The 22,081-nt window shown below is 41.1% G+C and overlaps 1 protein-coding gene across 1 annotated transcript in view; it reads left to right on the top strand.

Annotated features, from left to right (window-relative positions):
- The window catches only part of LOC112920381 (beta-galactosidase-1-like protein 2), a 57,127-nt gene that overhangs the window by 10,146 nt on the left and 24,900 nt on the right, over nt 1-22,081 (top strand). The window contains exons 5-10 of the mRNA XM_072729290.1: nt 4,060-4,128; nt 6,444-6,539; nt 7,788-7,896; nt 10,048-10,140; nt 19,904-19,985; nt 21,080-21,144. Of these exons, the coding sequence (XP_072585391.1) occupies nt 4,060-4,128; nt 6,444-6,539; nt 7,788-7,896; nt 10,048-10,140; nt 19,904-19,985; nt 21,080-21,144 (514 nt within the window). The remainder of the gene's footprint in view (nt 1-4,059; nt 4,129-6,443; nt 6,540-7,787; nt 7,897-10,047; nt 10,141-19,903; nt 19,986-21,079; nt 21,145-22,081) is intronic.

Here is a 22,081-nt window from a genome sequence, read left to right as displayed (position 1 = left end):
CTAACCTATAATCCAGTTAATAGACACATCCATCACCTCACATATTTATCTTCGTTTGTGCTTTGGTGAGAACACTTAAATCCTATTCCCTTAACAAATTTCAGTTATACGGTACAGTATTACCAACTGTATACCGCGGTATACATTAGCTCCACAGCCTTTACTCATCTTGTAATTGAAGGTTTGTATCCTTTTATCAGTCTCTCCCCATTTCCTCCATGCTCAGGCCCTGGAAGCCAACACTGTATTCTGTGTCTATGTGTTCATTTTGTTCTTTGTTTTCTAAGATTCCACATATAAGTGATACCAGATGGTATCTGTCTTGCTGCCTGGCTTACTTCTCTACCATAATGCCCCTAGATTAATTTATGTTGTCACAAGTGACAGGATTTCCTCCTCTTTTTAAGGCTAAAAATTATTCCTGTGTGTGTGCGTGTATGCGTTATCGCCTTTTCTCAAATCATTTATCTGTCATCAGACACTTAAATTGTTTCCATAGCTCAGTTATTGTGAATGATGCTTCTGTGACCGTGGGAGTACAGATATCTCTTTGCGGTAATGCTCACTTCCTTTGGGTACATACCCAGAAATAGGATTGCTGAATCATAGGATAGGGCTATTTTTAATTTCTGGAGAAACTTCCACACAGTTTTCCGTGATGGCTGAACCAACTTATAGTTCCACCAGTAGTGCCACAAGTATTCCTTTTCTCCCCACACCCTTACCAAACTTTGTTATATCTTGTCTTTTTGATAATAGACACCCTAACAGCTCAGAGGTGGTATCTCACTGTGGTTTTGATTTGCATTTTCTGGTGACTGGGGATGTTGAGTACCCTTTGATGTATCCATTGTATATTTGTACATCCTCTTGGGGAAAATGTTTGTGCAGATTATTTGCCCATTTTTGTCTTGGATTATTTTTTTTGCTATGGAGTTGTAGGAGTTTCTTGTATATTTTGGATGTTAACCCCTAATCAGATTTGCAAATTTCATTAGATTTGCACGTTTGCAAATATTTTCTCCCATTCCATAGGTTGCCTTTTCATCTTGTTGCTGGTTTCTGTGACTGTGCAGATCTTTTAGTTTGAAGTAATCCCTCTTATTTATTTTTGCTTTTGTTGCCTTGGCTTTTCGTGTCAAATTAAAAAAATCATTGCCAAGGCCGATGTCAAGGAGCTTGTTTCTCCTAGGACTTCTATGGTTTTACATCTTAATATTTATGTCTGTAAACCATTTTGAGTTGATTTTTGTGTGGTGTAAGATAGAGGGTTAGTTCATTCATTTGCACATGGCCATCGAGCTTCCCAACACCACTTATTATAGCATATTCTGGACTGATTTGTTATAAATTAATTGACAGGGGCAGGGGTTTATTTCTGGGCTCTCTATACTGTTCCACTGACCTATATGTCTATTCTTATGCCAATTCTTTACTGTTGTCATTACTGTAGCTTAATATACTTTAACATCAGGAATTGTGATGCCTCCAGTTTTGTTATTCTTTTTCGATTATTTTGGCTATCCATTGTCTTTTTGTAGTTTCATACAAATTTTAGGATTTTTTTTTTCTGTGACAATTGCCATTGTAGCTTCGTTAGAAATTGCATGAATCTACAGTTTGCTTTCGGTAGTGTGGTCATTTTGACAATTATTAATTCTTCCAATCCTAGAGTATGGAATATCTTTCCACTTATTTATGTTGTTTAATTTCTATATATCTGTACATTTTCCAGTTTTTTCTTATAATTGACTTCTAGTTTCATACCGTTGTGGCCAGAAACAAGCTTGGTATGATTTCATTCTTCTCAGATTTATTAAGACTTGTTTTGTGGCCTAACGTGTGATCTGTCCTGGAGAATGTTCCACATGCACTTGAGAAGAACGTGTGTTCTGCTGCTGTTGGGTGAAATGTTCTATATATGTCTAGTAGGCTCATCTGGTCTAACGTGTTGTTCAAGTCCAGTGTTTTCTTTATTGGTTTTATGTCTGGATGATCTATCCATTGTTGAAAGTGTGATATTGAATTAAATCATTTTTAAGGATCCTGGATTTGTTTCCAAAGTTTTTATGTAAAGTTCTATATCTAAATTTTTAAATTCCTAATTTAATCTTTTTTTTCTAGACATATAGAGCTATTACTAGGAACTCTTACAATGGCATAGTTCCATTTCACTCTTCTAATCCTTTGTGCTGTGCTGTATCATGTGTTTTGTTTTTTATAAACTACAAAATTCATAGTATATTGTTATTTCTCTGCTTTGAACATCTAGTTATATTTGAATTTAAAGTGATAAAATATCTTTTTTATTTACCACATACTTACCATTTTTGGTGCTCTTCAATTTCTTTATATAGATTTTAATTTCCTATGGTATATAGATTTTAATTTCTTTTCTGTGGAAGAACTGCCTTTGGCATTTCTTGTAGTGGAAGTCCATTAGTAATCAATTCTCTTTGCTTTTGTTTCTTTGAAAAGTTGATTTTTTTCATCTTCTATTTTGAGAGAGAATTTCACTGAGTATAGAGAGAATTCTAGGTTGACATGGTTTATTTTTGTTTTTGTTTTTTATTTTCGGTACCTTAAAAAGTTTTTTTGTTGACTCCTGACCTGCACATTATCTGGACAAATCTGCTGTACTTCTTATCTGCCTCCATCCCAACCTTTGATTGCTTTTAAGATTTTCTCTCTTTCATTCATTTTCAGCAATTTGATTCTAATGTGCTATGGTGTAGGTATTTTTTTTTTTTTAATTCTACTTGTGGTTCACTGAAATTCTTGGATCTGTAGGTTTATAGTTTTCATCAAATTTGGTAAAACTGTGGCTCTATTTCTACTACTATTTTTGCCTCTCCTTTTTTCCTCCAGGGGTCCAATTGCATATATGTAGAGACTTCTTGATAAGGAATCATGTATCACTGATGCTGTGTTCATTGTTATTTTTAGTCTTCGTTTTTTCTATTTTCCATTTTGGATAGTTTCTTTTGTTCTGACAATATATTCTGTTTTATCTACTCTGCTGTTAGTCTCAGCCAATACATTTTTCACGTGCTGCTGTTAATAGTATCCAGAGTATTTTTTTTATTATAGATGCTATATTTTTAAAATTTAGAAGTTCCATTTGAGTCTTTTTTATATCTTCCTTTTCTCCTCATTGTGGTTAAGCATTCCTTTACTAATTAGAGATATGGTAAAATTTGTTATACCTTTTTAGTTTTTTTTTTCCTGCTAGTTTCATCTTATATGTCATTTCTGGGTTTGTTTCTATTGATTTTTTTTTTTTCTGTTTCGTGTCACAGTTTCCTGTTTTTTGCATGCCTAGCAATTTTTGTAATGGTTCTTGGGTACTGCGAATCTTGTATTGTTGACTTCTGGATTTCATTTTATTCATTTAAAGAAAACTGTATAATCTAGTTCTATAAACTTTTTTTTTAAAAAACAGATTTTTTTTTAATTTTTTATTTATTTATGATAGTCACACAGCGAGAGAGAGAGAGAGAGAGAGAGAGAGAGAGAGAGGCAGAGACATAGGCAGAGGGAGAAGCAGGCTCCATGCACCAGGAGCCCGACGTGGGATTTGATCCTGGGTCTCCAGGATCGCGCCCTGGGCCAAAGGCAGGCGCCAAACCGCTGCGCCACCCAGGGATCCCTAGTTCTATAAACTTTTTAGCTATTTCTGGTTTCTGTCATAAAAACAGTTTCTGGTTTTTCTTTTTTTGCCATTATAGATATGGATTTAAATTTTTCATATGTTTTCATTAGTATTTAAAAAAAGAAATTTGTGGTTACCCTCCAGAGGGTGTTACATATACATCTTTCTCACTTGAAGTTCAGCATCAAGGAACAGTATTGGCTGCTTGAATCTGCACTGGGCATTTGAAGGGGGAAATTTTTAATTTAATACAAAGTTCATTTACACACAGAAAGGGGCTGGCTACTGAAATCTTCAGTTTCCTTCACAGTAGAGGTAGCCCGGGTGCTATATTAAAACTGGAGGAATCAATATGGAATGAGGGCAAATAATAAAAGGTTTTTATGTTTCTCTTTTTTCCATTGCAGGCATATTCCCTGGAACCTTCATGAGCCAAGAAAAGGCTGGTTTTATTTTACTGCAAACCTGGATTTCGTGTATGTCTTAATGCTGAAGTTGCCTGTTTCTCTGGCTTGAAGACAGGGTTTAGACTCTGTGGGATAAGTTGTACAAGGGCACCTTACTTTCTGTTTGAGAAATCATCAGGAAGATCTGATCATTTTGTTCCCAGGATTGAAACCCTCTGGCGCAGTGAATCTGTTATTTGCAGTGGAGCTTAGACTATAGCGTCTGTGGTGCATTTTATGAACCGTATGGTTTAGAAAGTCTACATGCTGTAGTTTATTATGAAGAGCCTACTTTCTCGGTTATAAGAGGACAATTCTGGGCTATAATTTGGAAGGCTTCTAATATGTGGTACAGAGTCTAGATGGTCCCCAACTTACAACGGTTTGACTTACGATGTTTTGACTTTACAATGGTGTGAAAGTGAGAGCATTTGGTAGAAACTGTGCTTCAAATTCTGAAGTTTGATCTTTTCCCAGGCTAACAATATGTTGCACTCTGTACTCTTATGATACTGGACAGTAGCCACTAGTTATAGTACCTCGTCAGGCTGGCGGTCATGAGAGTAGACCGTGATATACAACCATCTGTACCTATACAGCCATTGTTTTTCAGTTTGAGTATAGTACTCAATAAATTACACGAGACATTTTACACTTTATTATAAAATAGGCTTTGTGTTAGCTGATTTTGCCCAGTTGTAGGCTACTGTAAGTGTTCTGAGCTCATTGTTGAGTAGGTTAAGCTAAGCTATGATGTTCAGCTGGTTAGGTGCATTAAACGCATTTTTTACTTAAAATATTTTCAATGAATGATGAACCTATTGGGATGTAAGCCCATCTTAATTAAGTTCAGGAAAATCTATAGTTGTTTATTCTAAAATAAGTATTAGCTATCTGCTAGAGTTCAGACGCTGACTTTCGTGCAAGAGATGGACAGATAAAGCACTTTGTGCTGTCAAGGCTAAGTATTCTCTGAGGGAGAGACAAATAACATACTAAGAACACACAACCCAGGGAAGAGGACAGTGAAGTCATAGCTGAAGTAAATTGAAATGTTAAGCAGGAGTTTGCTAGAGGGGACTGAGTGGTGTTTTAGGCAGAGGATCCAGCGAGGGCAAAGTCAGCGACGTGAGAAAGCATTTTTGAGTTTGTTAAGGTGGTGTTAGCTGCTGTAACAAGTAAGCCTCAGCATCTTTAACAATGGAGGTTTCTTTTCATTTAGGGAAAATCTAAAGTAGGAATTCCTGGTAAGCATTGTGTCTTTCTTCCCAGGAGTAATCGAGAGATTCAAGGTCTTTCTGTCTGTGGCTTCACCATCTTCATCACAGTGTGGAGGCTGCTACTCTTGTCTGTGTCAAGCCAGAAGCAGAAGAAAGGCAGGGAGAGTGTTTTCAGGACATTGGGATGCTCTGCTCCTGTTCACATTCTGTTGGCTTGAAGTCAGTCACAGAGCGACACCTCAACGCATGGGGGGCTGCGAAATGCGCTTGAGCTCTCTGCCCAGGAAGGAAAGGGAATGGCTTTGGCAATTAACTTTCTGCCACAGGTATTTTCTGGGAACTGCAAATAACGCTGTGTGGTTCTCCCGCTGGTTTAAATAGAGAAAATGCCACAAAATAAAGCGGAAGCGAGGATAGACCACATCTTGCCTTTGTATTTACCATGCACCAGAATTTGGGATCTTTTCTGAAGTCACTGGGAGTCATTTGAAGAGTTTTGATTTGGTAGGTTTGTGCATTTAGAAAGATTGTGCTAGCAGCATCTGAAGGAGGTGGATTAACACGTAGTTGATATTTCACTTCTGGAAGCTTTCTGCCTGCTTGTGGTTTTAGTTCTTCTGTTTACTGAAAATGTGATCTGCAGGAAGCTCTGGCTCGTTGAAGCTTATGTCCTGATCTGTAAGACGGAGACGATATCGATACTCCGCTCACTGAGTTGTCCAAGAAAAATAGTCTTAAGGAAGGCCGTTGCTCCAGAGGCCGAGACAAGGTAGAAGAGCACTCCTCTCTCTGCTGTCGGTGATGATGACTGACGTGACTGGGGGGACAGGGGAAGAAGGGGAGAAGGAAGGAAGGGGAGCAGCCAGTCAGGAAGCGGCGCCCTAGGCCCGGTGCCAGCCTGCGGCCCTCAGTAAACCTGGTAGCGCCACAAACTAGGTCTCACGTGTGAAAACATGAAGCAGGAGGAATAAACGTGGTTTGGTGACTGGAAGTAGGAGACATGGAGGGGGAGGAGAGCCAGGTCTGTAAGGCCCCAGGGTAGGGGGGCCTGGCCCAGGCCCCGCTGCACCCCTGCCTTGGGCCTCCAGCCGGGAGGCCACACAACCTCGATGCTCCGCTTCGCAGGACCTTCGTAGCCATGGCTTCGGAGGCAGGGCTGTGGGTCATCCTGTGTCCCGGCCCCTATGTTGGCGGTGACCTGGACCTTGGAGGCCTGCCCAGGTGAGTGTCACCCAGGCCCCTGGCTCCACGTGGGCCCCGGGCACATTCGGGGGAGGTTAGAGCAAAGGGGTTGTGCTGGGTTTCGGTGTACATTTTTAAACTACACTATTTTTTTCCCCATTTAATGACCTAGAAAATGAATTTTGATATATTGGGATTTATATAGTATGTATTTGTTTTATTTAAACCTCCATCTCATTTCTGCAGTACAAATGAGATACAGTACTTTAAGTAAAAACTAGTGGCAGCCACTTAAGCACTATCTTTGTAAGTTCTAGTTTTTGTGAAGGCAGTAGACATAGTAAGAAATTGGGTTGATTATCTCTCTTTAAATAGAGGTTTTCCCTTTTGTTAGCTTTGAATCATTTTTTATTGTAGTAAAATGCACATAACATAAAAATTTACCATTTGAAAATGTGCCATTTTGTGGCAGTTAAGTACATAAAAAATGCTGAACAACCATCACCACTCTCTAGAGCCAGACTTTTTATCACCCGAAAGGAAGCCCTATGCCCAGTCAACTCCCATTGTTCCTTCCCCCAGCGCCTGGCAACCACCAGTTTGCCTTCAGACCCTGTTGGTTGGCCTATTGTGTACATTTCATATAAATGGAATATTATAGGATATGTGACCGTTTTTAAAGTAGCTTCTTTGCTTAGCATAATGTTTTCAAGGTTCATCCATGGTATAGGACGTAGTTCTTCATTCCTCTTTTATGGCCAAATATTGTTCCATCAAAGAACGTGTCTTAAAAAAACTTTGAAACAGCTTTATAAAAGCTCCATCCAGACTAGGGGTTGATAAACCTTTTCTGTAAAAGGCCAGATAATACATATGTTCAGTGTTGAGGGCCACATACACTGTCTGTTGTGACTACTCAATCCTGCTGTTGTAGCATGAGCACAGCTGTGACGATATGTAAACAAATGAGTATGCCTGTGTTCCAATACAACTTTATTTACAGGAACAGGCAATTGGCTCTGATTTGGCCTGTGGGCTGCAGTTTGATGACTCTGCTCAGGATCATTTCATTATTACACAACTCTGATGTGTGTTTTGAGGATAGAGGTGGTGGCTCAGGTGCTGACCTATTTGCAACTAGAACATAGATTGCTTTTTCTTAAAGATGACTTAAGATGTCACAATATACTGTTCCCATGTGGCTGTATTTGTTTTCCAGCCTCATGCTTGAGTATTTCTTATTGCTTTTTCCCACCCCAAGAGTGATTCCTACCTTTTCAATCCTAGCTGGTTACTCCGGGATCCAAAAATGAAGCTGAGAACAACTTACAAGGGCTTCACTAAAGCAGTGAATCACTATTTTGATAAGATAATTCCCATGATAGTACAACTCCAGGTAAATCCCAGTTCCCCATTCCTGTGACCAAGGGAAATAATGGCCTCAACTGATTTCCTGGAAAGGGCTAGCCTATTTCCTGCCATACAGAAATAGGAAGTGTATATAGCAGGTTGTTCCAATTCCTTATTTAAGAACTACTAGATTTTTATTACCCTGCTTTTGTGCCTGTTTCCTATCTACTGCCCAACTGGAAGCCTTATCCTTGGCAGTGGACTTGAAATTGCATTCTGTATATTTTTGTTTACTCTTCTCCATTATATCTTTGCCCTCAATCCCATAAATGGGAAATTAATGTTAGTCATCAAAATGTTTTAATTTGGCTGCTAAAGGTAGCTACTTGGCAGTCCTTCACACATAATAGATTAGGTCTTGGTGACCTTAGCGGTTTTATAGAAGTTGCAATTCATTTGTTTTTTTAACATCCCTCCACCAAATAAAATCGTGGTGTGGAACATAATCATCTCTTAGTGCTACTGTATTTCTAAAATGGTTGAAAGATATAAAAAGAACTATATACTAGGTAGGAAATGAACAGAGGGAAGGAGCAAAGCTATAACATCTATTGCATATTAAGCTTTCTACGAGGTAATCAACGTTTGCCTAGCATATTTCGTGAATAGAGGCAATGGCAAACTTGTATGTGGGTAGGAGAGGGTTTCACAGAGTGTGAATCTGAATTTATTATGGGCAGAGTTTCCTAACACTGTGAGTATCTCAGAGTTAATCAGACTCAGGAAAGCCATCAAAACCACTAAGTGACTTAAGAGTGTCAATCAGTGTGCTGTTGGGGTTGTAGAGATCATCCTTTACTAAGATTAGAGTTGTGTTGTCCAGCATAGTAGCCGCAGCCACATGCAGTTATTTAAACTTAATTAAAATAAAATAAAATTAAATACTCATTTCCTCATTTATATTAGACGTTTTCAGTGCTCAGTAGGCACATGTTGATGGTTGCTATGATATTGGACAATGCAAATGCAGAATATTTTCATCATCAGAAAGTTCTGCTGGACAGCATTGAACTCGATTACTCAGCCCACTCCAAATCAGACTTCTCAGTCTTGAAACTGCTGGAAAACTAAATTAGTAATCAGAACCTTGCTTAGTGACCACAAAATCAGGGCCCAAGGAGGAGGAGGAGGAGGAGGAGGAGGAGGTGGAGGAGGAGGAGGAGGTTGGGAGGCCCCAGAAGCATTTTATCATGAATATCCAGAAGAGTTTCCAGAAGGAAAGGCCAAGGATGTCAGATGTTGCTCAGAGAGACAGTAAATTAGGATTAAAATGTATTGTTTGTACTTAGCAAAGAGAAGGTAATGTTAATAATGTAGGTGGAATGGAAAGAATGAAAGTAAGTAAAAGAGGAAATGAGAGAATAAGAAGTCAAGAGTGGGATTCCTGGGTGGCGCAGCGGTTTGGCGCCTGTCTTTGGCCCAGGGCGCGATCCTGGAGACCCGGGATCGAATCCCACATCGGGCTCCCAGTGCATGGAGCCTGCTTCTCCATCTGCCTGTGTCTCTGCCTCTCTCTCTCTCTCTCTCTCTCTCTCTCTCTGGACTATGATAAATAAATAAAAATTAAAAAAAAAGAAGTCGAGAGTGAGTACAGGAATATTTTAGAGTTTGTCTAAGTGAAAAGGGCAAAATAATGGGAACTGGAGAAGGAAGTGGTCCAGACAAGTTAATTTTAACTGAGGAATTTGAGTCAACCTAAATGATGATAGGAAAGGTTTAGTAAAAAAGGAGATGATGACACAGAAGACAGAAGGGTACTCCAAAAAGAGTGAAGTTCCTGAGAAGTGGGAAGGAGGTGAGACAACATTTAGGATGACACTTGACTCATGTAACTGGTGCTAAGGTAGAAAGGATGAAAGTGGAGGTTTGAAGCATCATGCTTAATGCATTGAATTAGGAGGGAAAAGGGTGGGAGTCCATTGACAGGGAGTACTAGAAAAGGTAGGATTCTATGAGCAGTTGATTGCTGACTGTGGAGTGAGAGAAATTGCCTGAACTATAGTGTAATTTGGAGTTGAGTTTAGGAATATGTTATTTTTAGGGCACTCTAAACATGTGTGTGCAACAGCAGCTTGAGAAAATCCACCCTTTCCAACCAGTAACTTCACTCTCAAACTCTCATCTCCTTGACCCTCAGTATGCAAAGGGAGGCCCCATCATTGCTGTGCAGGTTGAGAATGAATATGGTTCATATCATCAGGATAAAAGATACCTGAAATATATTAAAAAGGTAAGTGCTCCTTTAATTTTCCTCCATATTTACATATTTCTTATCTCACTTTGTGAGTCTGTGGAGCAAACATAGTCTGAGTAGCTACAGCTTGCATGATACCATGGGATATAAAGATGAATAAGTCCTGTTTAATTTTTCCATGCATTTACATCCTAGTGAAGGGACAAGGAACTAACTACACACCTCTCATGTGAGGCAAAGAGTGATCTTAGAATATTTTTCCTTTCTGTGAACATCACAGCTCTCTTTTGGTTGGTGTTTGTATAATATGTACTTTTCTATCTTTTTTACTTTCAGTTATTCTGGATTCATTTGCCTTACGAACATACCTTGTAAGCAGTACATAATTAGAGTTTGTTTTGTTAATCCGTCATGAAAATTCTTGTCTTTTAAATGAGGTATTTGTCTTATTTACGTATAATATAACTACTGATAGTTGTAGTTAAATTTACCATCCTGTTACTTTCTTTCTACTTGTCCTACCTGTCCTATGGCTCTTTTTCTCTTCTTTCTTTTTTTTTTTTTTTCCTTCTTTTGGATTGGCAGTATTTTTTATTATTCCATTTTTTCCTGTATTAGCTTGTTAAGCATTTTTCACTTTTCTTTTAGTGCTGGCCATAGAAACTACTCTTCACCTTAGAATTATTAATATCTAATATAAAGTAGTGTTTTTGCCAGCTCCAAGTCAAAGAAAGCACCTGAGAACAGTTTAGTTGAATTTTCCCCTTTCTTCAGAACTGTTATTTCTTTTAATGCTATATATATTTTAGACACACAAGTTATTATTTTTATTGTATGAAGTCATTTAGATTTATGCACATAATTTTCTTTTTGTTGCTTTTCTCTCCTCTCTGTCTCTGAGCTTTATCTCTCTTATCATTTCCTCTGCTTAAGGAACACCTATTTGTACTTTTTTTGTTGCAGGTTTTATGTTGTTAACAAATTCTCTAACCTTTTGTTTACCTGAAAATGTGTCTAGCTCATCAATATTTTAAAGGCTGTTTGTATTATATGTAGAATTCTGGGCTGGCAGTTATTTTCTTTGATGATTATCTGGTGTACATTGTTTCTATTAAGAAGCCAGAGATAAATAAAATTACTGTTCCTTTGAAGGTAAAATGTCTTTTTCTTCTAGCTTCTTTTAAGATTTATTTTTTCATTTTCTTCAACTTCACTAAGATTTGGCTAGGTGTGGTTTTATTTCTACTTTTATTCTACTTACACTTGTCTGCACCCTTCACTATGTGGCTTGAAGTCTTTAATTGGTTTTGGAAAATCTTCAGCAACTGTCAGCTTCATTTTCTCTCTCTTCTGGGACTTCTGTTATACAAAATTAGGTATTTTCTTCATAACTGTCTTGTTCTTTTTTGGATAATTTTTTCTTCATAATTTATGAATTTCCTCTGCAGCTTTGTCTAATTTGATGTTAAAACTAGTCTTAAAAAAAAAATAAAACTAGTCTTAATTTCGGATTTCATGATTTTTAGTTCTAGAATTTTCATTTGATTCTTTTCCATAGTTTCCCTTTTTTGGCCAAAATTTTCCATTTTTTAAAAAATTCCTTGAACATATTATAGTTATTTCAAAGCTATGCTTTAGAGGCTTAATGTCTAATCTTCTATGTATCTGTTCTGTTGTCTGTTTTTCTCATGGTTTCAGTAAAGTAATACCTTCTGGTATGCCTAATCATTTTTCAGTCCAATTTATTTATGAAAACATGATTTAAATCATTTGAAACTATTCAGACAGATTTATTTTTGCTTCCAGAAAGTAATATGATTCAAAGCTTGGCTTTGTTTCTTATGAGAGCAAGTCTAATTCTTGTTTACCTTCTCTCCTAGTGGATAGCCCTTTGGGTCCCAGTTGAAAACCTAGAATTGCTATGGCCCCTCCTCTACCTTGGCAGTCTATGAACTGCAATTTCTTTCCCTCCATCTCATAAATTGCTGGGGGATATGCTCAGCTTTTCAGCCCCTCAACTGATGTTTGGGGAATCAGACAGTGTCTCAAGGAAAAAGTGTAAGACATGCCAGGTTCCCCTCTCTAGGCCGCCTGCCTCTCTGGAAACTTGACTCGTCAAGGCTTGCCTTGATATATATCCAGTATCTTCAAATAGGTTATTTTTTTCCCAGTTCATCTAGTTGTTATTAGCAGATCTGAGACAAAGTAGCCCACTGTCCCTAAAAGTGGAACCTGTTGTTATCCCTATGAGTCATGGTCCATGAATTCTGATTAACACCTTTGTCATTTTCAAGTGCTCTAGTTTAGATGAAAAGTTATATGGTCACCTACCAATGAGCCATATTGCTTGCTTGGGGCAAGACACATGCACCATTGCATCTAAGAGAACCTATGGTGGTGGAAGGTTGACTTAATTAATATATGAAATGCTGTCTCCCTGGTTAGTTGAGAGAGGGAGGGAGGCAAGATGGCAGAAAAGTAGGGGGCCTCGTTTCATCCGGTCCCTTAAATTTAGCTACTGAACTCTCAAATCATTCTGAACACCTATGAATTCAACCTGATATGTAAGAAAAGAATTGCTGGAATTCTACAAATAGAAAAGTGACCACTTTTTGCAAGGTAGGAGGTGTGGCGGAGTGAACCTGAGGGACATATGAGAAGACAAAGGCAATGGGAGCAAGCCTCTGTAAGCTGGCTCCTATTAAGTGATAATGCCCTGGAGCACAGAACCAGAGCTTTTAGAAGTCTGCTCCAGTGAGAGACATCCCTCCCTGAAGGCGCTCAAGTGGCGAAGCAAGGTAGAGTACCAGGTAGGACAGTGTGGCCTCAGGATCCTTGGGGCCACACAAAGAAGGTGGTGCTTGAGCTGCAGAGTTCTCAACTACTGGGGCGGGGAAACCAGCTATGGTCAGGGAATCTAGGAGCGGGCTCTCAGTTTGCCATAAACCACAAAGTGTGGCACAAGCGGGAGACTCTCTCTGGGGAGCCCTGCAAGCAGCAGGCCCATGGTGACCTTCCTCCCCACCTCCAGGGGGTTTGGAGTGGCTGTGCTCCGTAGGCATCTGCAAGTTTGGTGCACACAAAGGTGCAGACTACTTTTCCCTCAGGGTTTGTTAAAAAGAAGGGCTGTGATCTTTCAGCTCCGGAGTGCACCTATTTTTATTTTCATCCTCTAAAGCAGCAAGTAAGGCCTTTGGGGAGCAAAAGCCACATAGAGCAACCCAAAGCAGCTTACACTGAGCCTGGACCCCTGGTAATGCAACTCCACCCTGGCAAAGACACCCGACAATCAGAGCAGCAGGCCCCTCCTCTAGAAGACCAGCTGGAACATGAGGCGAATACCGAGTTTACAGGCGCACAGAACTGCAAAACTCTAGCACTAGGAGAAAATAGTATATAGATTTTGGGATTTTTTTCCCCCTCATGTTTCTTTTATCTTTCAGTTTAAAGTTTTCCTTTTCAACTAGTTTCTTGTTTTATCAACTGTTTGTCTTTTTTTTCACTTTCACTTTTTACAATTGCATTTTATAGATATTTTCTTCATTTTTGGCTTTCTTTCAGTGTATTCAATTCTGAGATTTAGTGTCTTCTAACAAATATACCAAAATACATCCAGGACCAAGTGGAACACTCTGTTGTGTCCACTTGGGAGGTTATGTTCTTTCCGCCCTTTTTTTCTTTTTCTTTTCTTTTCTTTTTTTTTTTTAAAGATTTTATTTATTTATTCATAGAGACAGAGAGAGAGAGAGGGGCAGAGGCACAGGCAGAGGGAGAAGCAGGCTCCACTCAGGGAGCCCGACGTGGGACTCGATCCAGGGTCCCCAGGATCACACCCCGGGCTGCAGGCGGCGCTAAACCACTGCGCCACCAGGGCTGCCCTCTTTTTCTTTTCTTTTTTGGTTTCTGACACCTTCAGATTTGTCTAGTGTGTATTTTGTGTAGGTCGTGATTGATATTTTTGCTTTTGTTCTCTTCATTCTTCTCTGGGAAAAATGACTAGAGATAATTCACAATGAAAGAACCACAGATCTAATTGGTATGGATATAAGTAATACGTCAGAGTTGGAATTCAGGATAATGATTATAAAGTTATTAGCTGGACTTGAAAAAAGCATAAAAGACACTAGAGAATCTCTTAGTGCAGAAATAAAATCTAATCAAGCTGAAGTTAAAAATGCTTTACCTGAGATGCAGTCTGAAATAGATGTTCTAATAGCTAGAGTAGATGAAGCACAAGAGGGTAAATTAAATAGAAGACTAGATGATGGAAAGGAAGAAAGCTGAGAAAACGAGAAAAAAAAATTGATGGACCATGCAGGGAGGCTTTGAGATATCAGAGATACAATAATGTGAAACAATGTTAGAATTACTGGGGCCCCTGAAAAAGAATAAAGAGAGAGAGAGAGAAGATAATATTTGAGCAAATCATAGCTAATCTGGGGAAGGAAACAGGCATTTAGGTCCAAGAAGTAGAGAGAATCCCTCTGAAAATTAATAAAGATAGATCAACACTCCACCATATAATAGTGAAGCTTTTTCAAAAAGCAAATTTCAAAAATAAAGAGAAAATCCTGAAAGCAGGTTGAGATAAGAGATTCCTAACATAGAGGGGGAGAAATATTAGATTAACAGCAGACCTATCCACAGAGACCTGGCAGGCCAGAAAGGGCTGACATGATATATTCAGAGTACTAAATGAGAAAAATATGCAGCCAATAATACTTTATGCAGCAAGGCTGTTGTTCAGAATGGAAGGAGAGATAAAGAGTTCCCAGGACAAACAGAAACTAAAAGAATTCACGAACACTAAACTAGCCCCACAAGAAATATTAAAAGGGATCCTATAAGTGAAGAGAAAGCCCAAAAATAACAGACCAGAAAGAGAAAGAGACAATCTACAGGGCTTTCACAAGTAATACAATGGCACTAAATTAATATCTTTCGATAGTTACTCTGAATGTAAATGGGCTAAATGCTACAATCAAAAGATACAGGGTTATCAAACTGGATAAAAAAGCAAGACCCACCTATTTGCTGTCTACAAGAGACTCATTTTAGACTTAAAGTTGCCTCTAGATTGAAAGTGAGGAGATGGGGCCATTTATCATACAAATGCACATCAAAAGAAAGCTAGGGTAGGAATCCTCATATTAGACAAACTAGATTTTAAACCAAAGACTGTAATAAGAAATGAAGAGGGACACTATATCATAATTAAAGGATCTATCCAACAAGAAGATCTAATTATAAATATTTATACATCTAACTTGGGAACAGCCAATTATATAAACCAATTAATAAAAAATTAAACACATTGATAATAATCAATATTGATTATTGATTATGAGGGACTTTAACACCCCACTCATAGCCATGGACAGATAATCTAAGCAAAAGATCAATAAAGAAACAAGGGCTTTGAATGACACACTGGACCAGATGGACTCCACAGTTATATACAGAGCATTCCATTCTAAAGCAACCGAATACACATTTTTCTCAAGTGCCCATGGAACATTCTCCAGAACAGATTATATAATGAGTAACAAATCAGGTCTCGATACTAAAAGATTGGAAACAAGAGGAAATTTGGAAGGAACTCAAACACTTGGTGGTTAAAGAGTATCCTACTAAAAACATGAATGAGTCAACCAGAGATTTAAAGAATTAAAAAAAAATCATGGAAACAAATGAAAACACAACTGTTCAAAACCTTTGGGGTATACCAAAAGTGGTCCTAAAAGGGCAGTACTTAGCAATATAAGCCTTTTTCAACAAATTAGGAAGCTCTCAAACACACAAGCTAATCTTACACCTAAAGGAGCTGGAGAAAGAACAGCAAATAAAACCTAAACCAAGCAAGAAAAGAGAATAATAAAGATTATAGCAGAAATCAATGAAATAGAAACCAAAAGAACAGGAGAACAGATCAATGAAACTAGTTCTTTAGAAGAAGAATTGATTAAAAAAATAAAATAAAATCAATTAACCCCTGGCCAGACTTGTCAAAAAGGAAAGAGAAAGGATTCAAATTAATACAATCATGCATGAAAGAGGAAAGCTCTGGATCAACACCAAGGAAATACAAACAATTTTAAGAACATATTATGAGCAATTATATGCCAACAAATTAGGCAATCTGGAAAAAAAATGGATGCATTCCTGGAAATTTATAAGCTACCAAAACTGAAACAGGAAGAAATAGAAAACCTGAGCAGACCCATAACCAGCAAGGAAATTGAAGCAGTTATCAAAAATCTCCCAATAAACAGGAGTCCAGACGGCTTCCCAGGGGAACTCTACCAAACATTTAAAGAAGAATTAATACCTCTTCTTCTGAAGCTGTTTCAAAAAACAGGAAGGGAAGGAAAACTGCCAAACTCGTTCTGTGAGGCCAGGGTTACCTTGATCCCAAAGCCAGACAGACACCCCAACAAAAAAGGAGAATTGAAGACCAATATCCCTGATGAGCTCAGATGTCAAAATTCCCACCAAGATACTAGCCAATAGGATCCAACAGTACATTAAAAGGATTATTCACCACAACCAAGTGGGATTTATCCGTGGGCTGCAAGGTTGGTTCAACATTCACAAATCAATTATCATGATACGTCACATTAATAAGAGAAAGCACAAGAATCATATGATCCTCTCAATTGGTACAGAAAAAGAATTTGCCAAAATATATCCTTTCTTGAATAAAACTCTCCACAATGTAGGGATAGAGGGAACATACCTCAAATCATAAAAGCTATGTACAAAAAGTCCACAGGGAATATAATTCTCAATGGGAGAACACTGGGAGCCTTTCCCCTAAGGTCGGGAACATGACAGGGATGCCCACTCCCACCTCTGTTGCTCAACATAGTACTGGAAGTCCTAGCCTCCGCAGTTGGACAACAAAAAGGCATTCAGATTGGTAAAGAAGAAGTCAAACTTTCACTCTTCACAGATGACATGTGAATTTTTCACCTCAAAATTGCTAGAACTCCTATCAATTCCACAATGTGACAGGATATAAAGTCAACACATGGAAATCAGTTGCATTTCTATACACTAACAATGAGACTAAAGAAAGAGAAATTAAGAAAGAAATTTACAACTGCACCAAAACCATAAGATACCTAGGAATAAACCCAACCAAATAGGTAAGAGGTCTGTACTCTACAAACTACAGAACACTTATGAAAGAAATGGAGTAACGCACAAAGAGATGGGAAAGAGGCCATGCTCATGGATTAGAAGAACAGATGTTGTGAAATGTCAGTGCTCCCCACGGCAACCTACACATTCAGTGCAAGCCCTATCACAATACCATGGACTTTCTTCACAGAGTCGGAACAAATAATCCTAAGGTTTGTGTGGAATCAGAAAAGACCCCGAATAGCCAGAGGAATATTGAAAAAGAAAACCATAGTTGGGCGCATCAAAATGCCAGATTTCAGGTCGTACTACAAAGTTGCGATCATCAAGACAGTGTGGTCCTGCCACAAAAACAGACACATAGATCAATGGAACAGAATAGAGAATCCAGAAGTGGACCCTCAACTCTATGGTCAACTAACATTTGACAAAGCAGGAAAGACTATCCACTGGAAAAAGGACAGTCTCTTCAATAAATGGTGCTGGGAGAATTGGACAGCCATGTGCAGAAGAATGAAACTGGACCATTCCCTTACACGAGACACAAAGATAAACTTAAAATGGATGAAAGATCTAAATGTGAGACAAGATTCCATCAAAATTGGAGAGGAGGACACAGGCAGCAACCTTTTCAACCTCGGCCACAGCAGCTCCTTGTTAGACACATTTCCAAACACAAAGGAAATAAAAGCAAAAATGAACTATTGGACTTGATCAAGATAAAAATACTTCTATACAGCAAAGGAAACCACAAAATAAAAAGCAACCTATGGAATGGGAGAAGATATTTGCAAACGACGTATCAGATGAAGGGCTGGTATCCAAGATCTATAAAGAACTTATTAAACTCAACACCGAAAATCCAAATAATCCAGTCAAGAAATGGGCAGAATGGGCAGCCCGGGTGGCTCAGCGGTTTAGTGCCGCCTTCAGCCCAGAGCCTGATCCTGGAGACCTGGGATCAAGTCCCGCATCGGGCTCCCTGAATGGAGCCTGCTTCTCCCTCTGCCTGTGTCTCTTCCTCTCTCTCTGTGTGTGTCTCTCAGGAATAAATAAATAAAATATTAAAAAAAAAAAAAGAAATGGACAGAAGGCATGAACAGACATTTCTCCAAAGAAGATGTAGCAATGGTCAGCAGATACGTGAAAACATGCTGAACATCACTGGCCACCAGGGAACTACACATCCAGACCACCGTGAGATCCCACCTCACCCCAGTGAGAATGACAAAACTTAACAAGACAGGAAACAACAGGTGTTGGCGAGGATGTGGAGACAGGGGACCCTCCTGCACTGTTGGGGGGAATGTGAGCTGGTGCAGCCACTCTGGAAAACTGTGTGGAGGTTCCTCAAAGAGTTAAAAATAGACCTGCCCTACGACCCAGCAGTTGTACTGGTTGGTGTTCACCCCAAAGATACAGATGCCGGCGATCGGAACGGGCACCTACACCCAGAGTTCTAGCAACAGTGGCCAAACTGTGGAAGGAGCTGAGGTGTCCTGCGGCAGGTGGAGAGAGAAGGTGTGTGCACAGCTACAGTGGAACGCTAGCCTTCGGAAGGGATGAACACTTGCCGCTTGCTTCGATGTAGGTGGACCTGGAGGGTGTTATTCTGAGGGATGACAGTTGTCCTGTGGTTTCACTCATGTGAGGAATATAAGAAACAGCCCAGAGCGTCACAGGGGAAGGAGGGAACGGGAAGTTGCCAGAGAGGGGGAGAATCCGTAGAAACTTGTGACGGTAGGAGGCCTACTGAGGGCTGCTGGACGATGGGGGGCGAGGGGACTTGGTGATCTGGTGATGGCGTGAAGGGGGGCGCTGATGTGACGGGCACCGGGGCCTCTCCATGGCTGACGAGTCACGAGCGCTGCGGCGTGCTACGTGCTGGCGAATTGCATTGAATAAAAAAGGAACCCGCTGCCCCTTGCGCTCGTTCTGCTCACTCTCAGGCTTCCCGCCTTTCCCAGGGGTTGGGCGGAAGCAGACCACCCTTCTGACCCGACAAGCGGCTCTGGTGTAATTGCAGGGACAGTTTACCTTCCAGATCTTGTGACCCACAGGCCCAGGAAGGGGGACCTTTGGCCGCAGTCTCAGTATTTTATCTTAAAACAGATCCGTGTCTTCGCCTTTTCTCTTTCTCTTTGAAAGTAGAGGCCTTAAAGGCTCACCTGCAGCAAGTATGGCCACAGACTGGCTAAACCAAGATTGACTAGAGCTTGCCATTGACCAAAGGGCCGCCAGCAGTTGTGCGTGTTCCCTGGTCACCCTGTGGGTGGGTCCTCAGCGTGTGGTCACCCTGAGCGTGCAGAGGAGGGCGTCCGTCTGCTCTCGGGCGCACAGGCCAGATTCTCTGATGACTAGGCCTCGGGTCCTTAGGGGAAGGCGCTGGGCTAAGGTGAGTGCGAACCGTCCCCTGCTTCTTCTTCTAGGCGGGACATTTGCATTGTCAGTTTGGTGTCCCCGAGCCTGGCTGAGGCAGGAGGTGACATTTTTGTTCCAATTTACTAATTTACAAGTAGTTGGATGGGGAATTCAGCCTTTTTCTCCACTTCCCAGTATCATTCCAGTATTTTTATCACCATGATTTTTCTTCCTAGAGAGAAGGCATCCCATGGGACCAGAGACAGTCCGTTTACCTTACCGACTTTCTCCCCAGGCCCTGGTTACAAGAGGGATTAAGGTGTTGCTTATGACCGGAGATGACGGAGAAGCGCTGACCAGAGGCCACTTGACACAGGGTACAACTTCTCTTTTCTCTGTCTCCTCTACCTTGAGGTCGGAAACACAACAGCGGTCCTTCTGATGCTTTTATTTCTCCATTTCCCATGCATGAGGCCCCATAGGTTTTTGGGATTTTTGTTTTTAAAGATTTTATTTACTTGAGTGAGAGAAAGAGAGACAATGTGAGTAGGGGGAGAGGTAGAGAAGCAGATTCCCCGCTGAGCTGAGCGCAGAGGCTGATGCCCCGATCCTGGGACCCCAAGATCGCAACCGGGGCTGAGGTCGGCCGCTTCCCTGCCTGAGCCACGAAGGTGCCCTGGGGCCCCATAGTTTTTAGGAAAAAGTGGTGGGGCTGAGGTAGGGAGCCAGCGCTTCCATCTCCATGTCAGCAGCCATTACGTCCAGAGCAACAGCAACGCAGGGCACTTGCTCCGTCCTCTCCAGTGCTTAGTGGCCAGAGTGGGGCCTGGCCAGGGTCAGCGTGAAGAACAACAGGAAGTGGAGACAGCGGTAGAGAAAGGGCTGCCTTGGCCTGAGCCCAGGAGCTCAGGGGGCAGATACCCTTGGGGAATGCATGTGGTAGATAAACATGGAATCAGATCATGAGGAGGAAATGTGGATTGATACTTAGGGAAATGGAAGGAGGTGACAAGCCAAGAAGTAGAGCGGGAGGGCAGTGCCCCTGGCCCTTCCACTGGCCGCCTGTCAGGCGCGTTGTCCTCTGCTGACGGCCCCCCTTTGGCGCCCCTCATCTTGCAGGAAGGCAGGTCAGTGTTCTGAGTTGGAAGCTAAGGAGCCTGCAGTGAAGCCCAGGTCCTCGGCTGGTCACCCCTGGGCTGTCACTCCACTTGGCCTTCATGTATCATCAGCATAGTGGGACGTACTGCACCGCCCTTCTCACTGTCTGGGGCTCATTTAAATGCTGAATGAAGGGAGGCATGTGAAAGCACTTTGTCTGAAGCAAGTGGGCATCCGCCTCTTTAGTGCTAACCTCCACGCACGAAGTGTTCACGGGAAGAGCGCGAGGGCCCTGGGGGAGGACCTGGAAGCGTGGGGCCTCTGCCCAGCAGCGCCCGTGCAGGACCTGGCGTGATACCCCTTCCCTCCACAGCACTCTCCACCGTTCACATGAGACACATAAAGAAAGAGACTTACGACACGCTCTTCTCGCTCCAGGTAAGGACATTGCAGAGACGGGAGCTGTTCTGATTCTTGCTCATGCAAGGACCTTTTAGCTCATTTTTGCGGGGGAGGGACATTCTCATCAGGGATTAGTTCAATGAAAACTCGGATCTGTTAGACCCTTGAAATGCCTGCACTCGGTGGTTTGCGGTGGAACTGAATAAAACCCCAGTGCTTACAATGCCTGGCCCATTGCCCCGTAGAAGGACATGGAACGAGAAGCATTGCCTGCCAGCAGGGCAGCATCAGTAGGAATCCTCACAGCAGTCCAGGGGCTATGCCCGCCCAAACTGATAGCTCAGATTTCAGGGAATGGGAGTCCTCCTGGCGGAGAAGACTCAGTCTCGGGAGAGGAACCAAGTGGTACCCCTGTCACAGCCCCATGGGTGCAGATTCTGGGTGTCCTACAGGGAACTCTTGGTTCCAAGATACACTGCAGGCAGGAAGCTGTGTCTCTAGTTGGATTTGTCTAGGATTCATAGTCGTCCAACCCAGATACAGTTTGCTAATCGGAGGCTATTTTAACCAGAACGATCTACCTGATAGCGTGGATAACATTCTGCCTTGATCTGGTTTTCAAGTGGACCTGAAGTCAGTTTGCATGGGCCAAGACAGAGGTTTATGTTAACCCTTCATTCATGGCCCCATCCACCTGTAACTACTTCTGATCCAGTGAGAAAGACATGGGTGTAAATAAACACAAGATAGGAAATGCTACTTGTAGTAAAACTATTAGTGGGTAACTGGAGATCAGAGGGTAGCATTGGCTTCTAGCATCAGCTGAGATCCGTGGTTACTTGCTTCACTTTGCACAGGACTGAGATATGTGGTATTAGGAGCAAAAAAGCATCTGTTAGTTGCCATCCATATAAAATAATGCCTGGGGTTCTAAAAACTGTCAAATCCCTGATTCTCCTCCCTGTAGTCTAAG

Source organism: Vulpes vulpes, chromosome 12 (genome assembly GCF_048418805.1).
Source record: "Vulpes vulpes isolate BD-2025 chromosome 12, VulVul3, whole genome shotgun sequence".
Lineage (NCBI taxonomy): Eukaryota > Metazoa > Chordata > Mammalia > Carnivora > Canidae > Vulpes > Vulpes vulpes.
The sequence above is the reverse complement of the archived record's forward strand: the minus strand, read 5'-3'. Positions and strand labels throughout refer to the sequence as shown.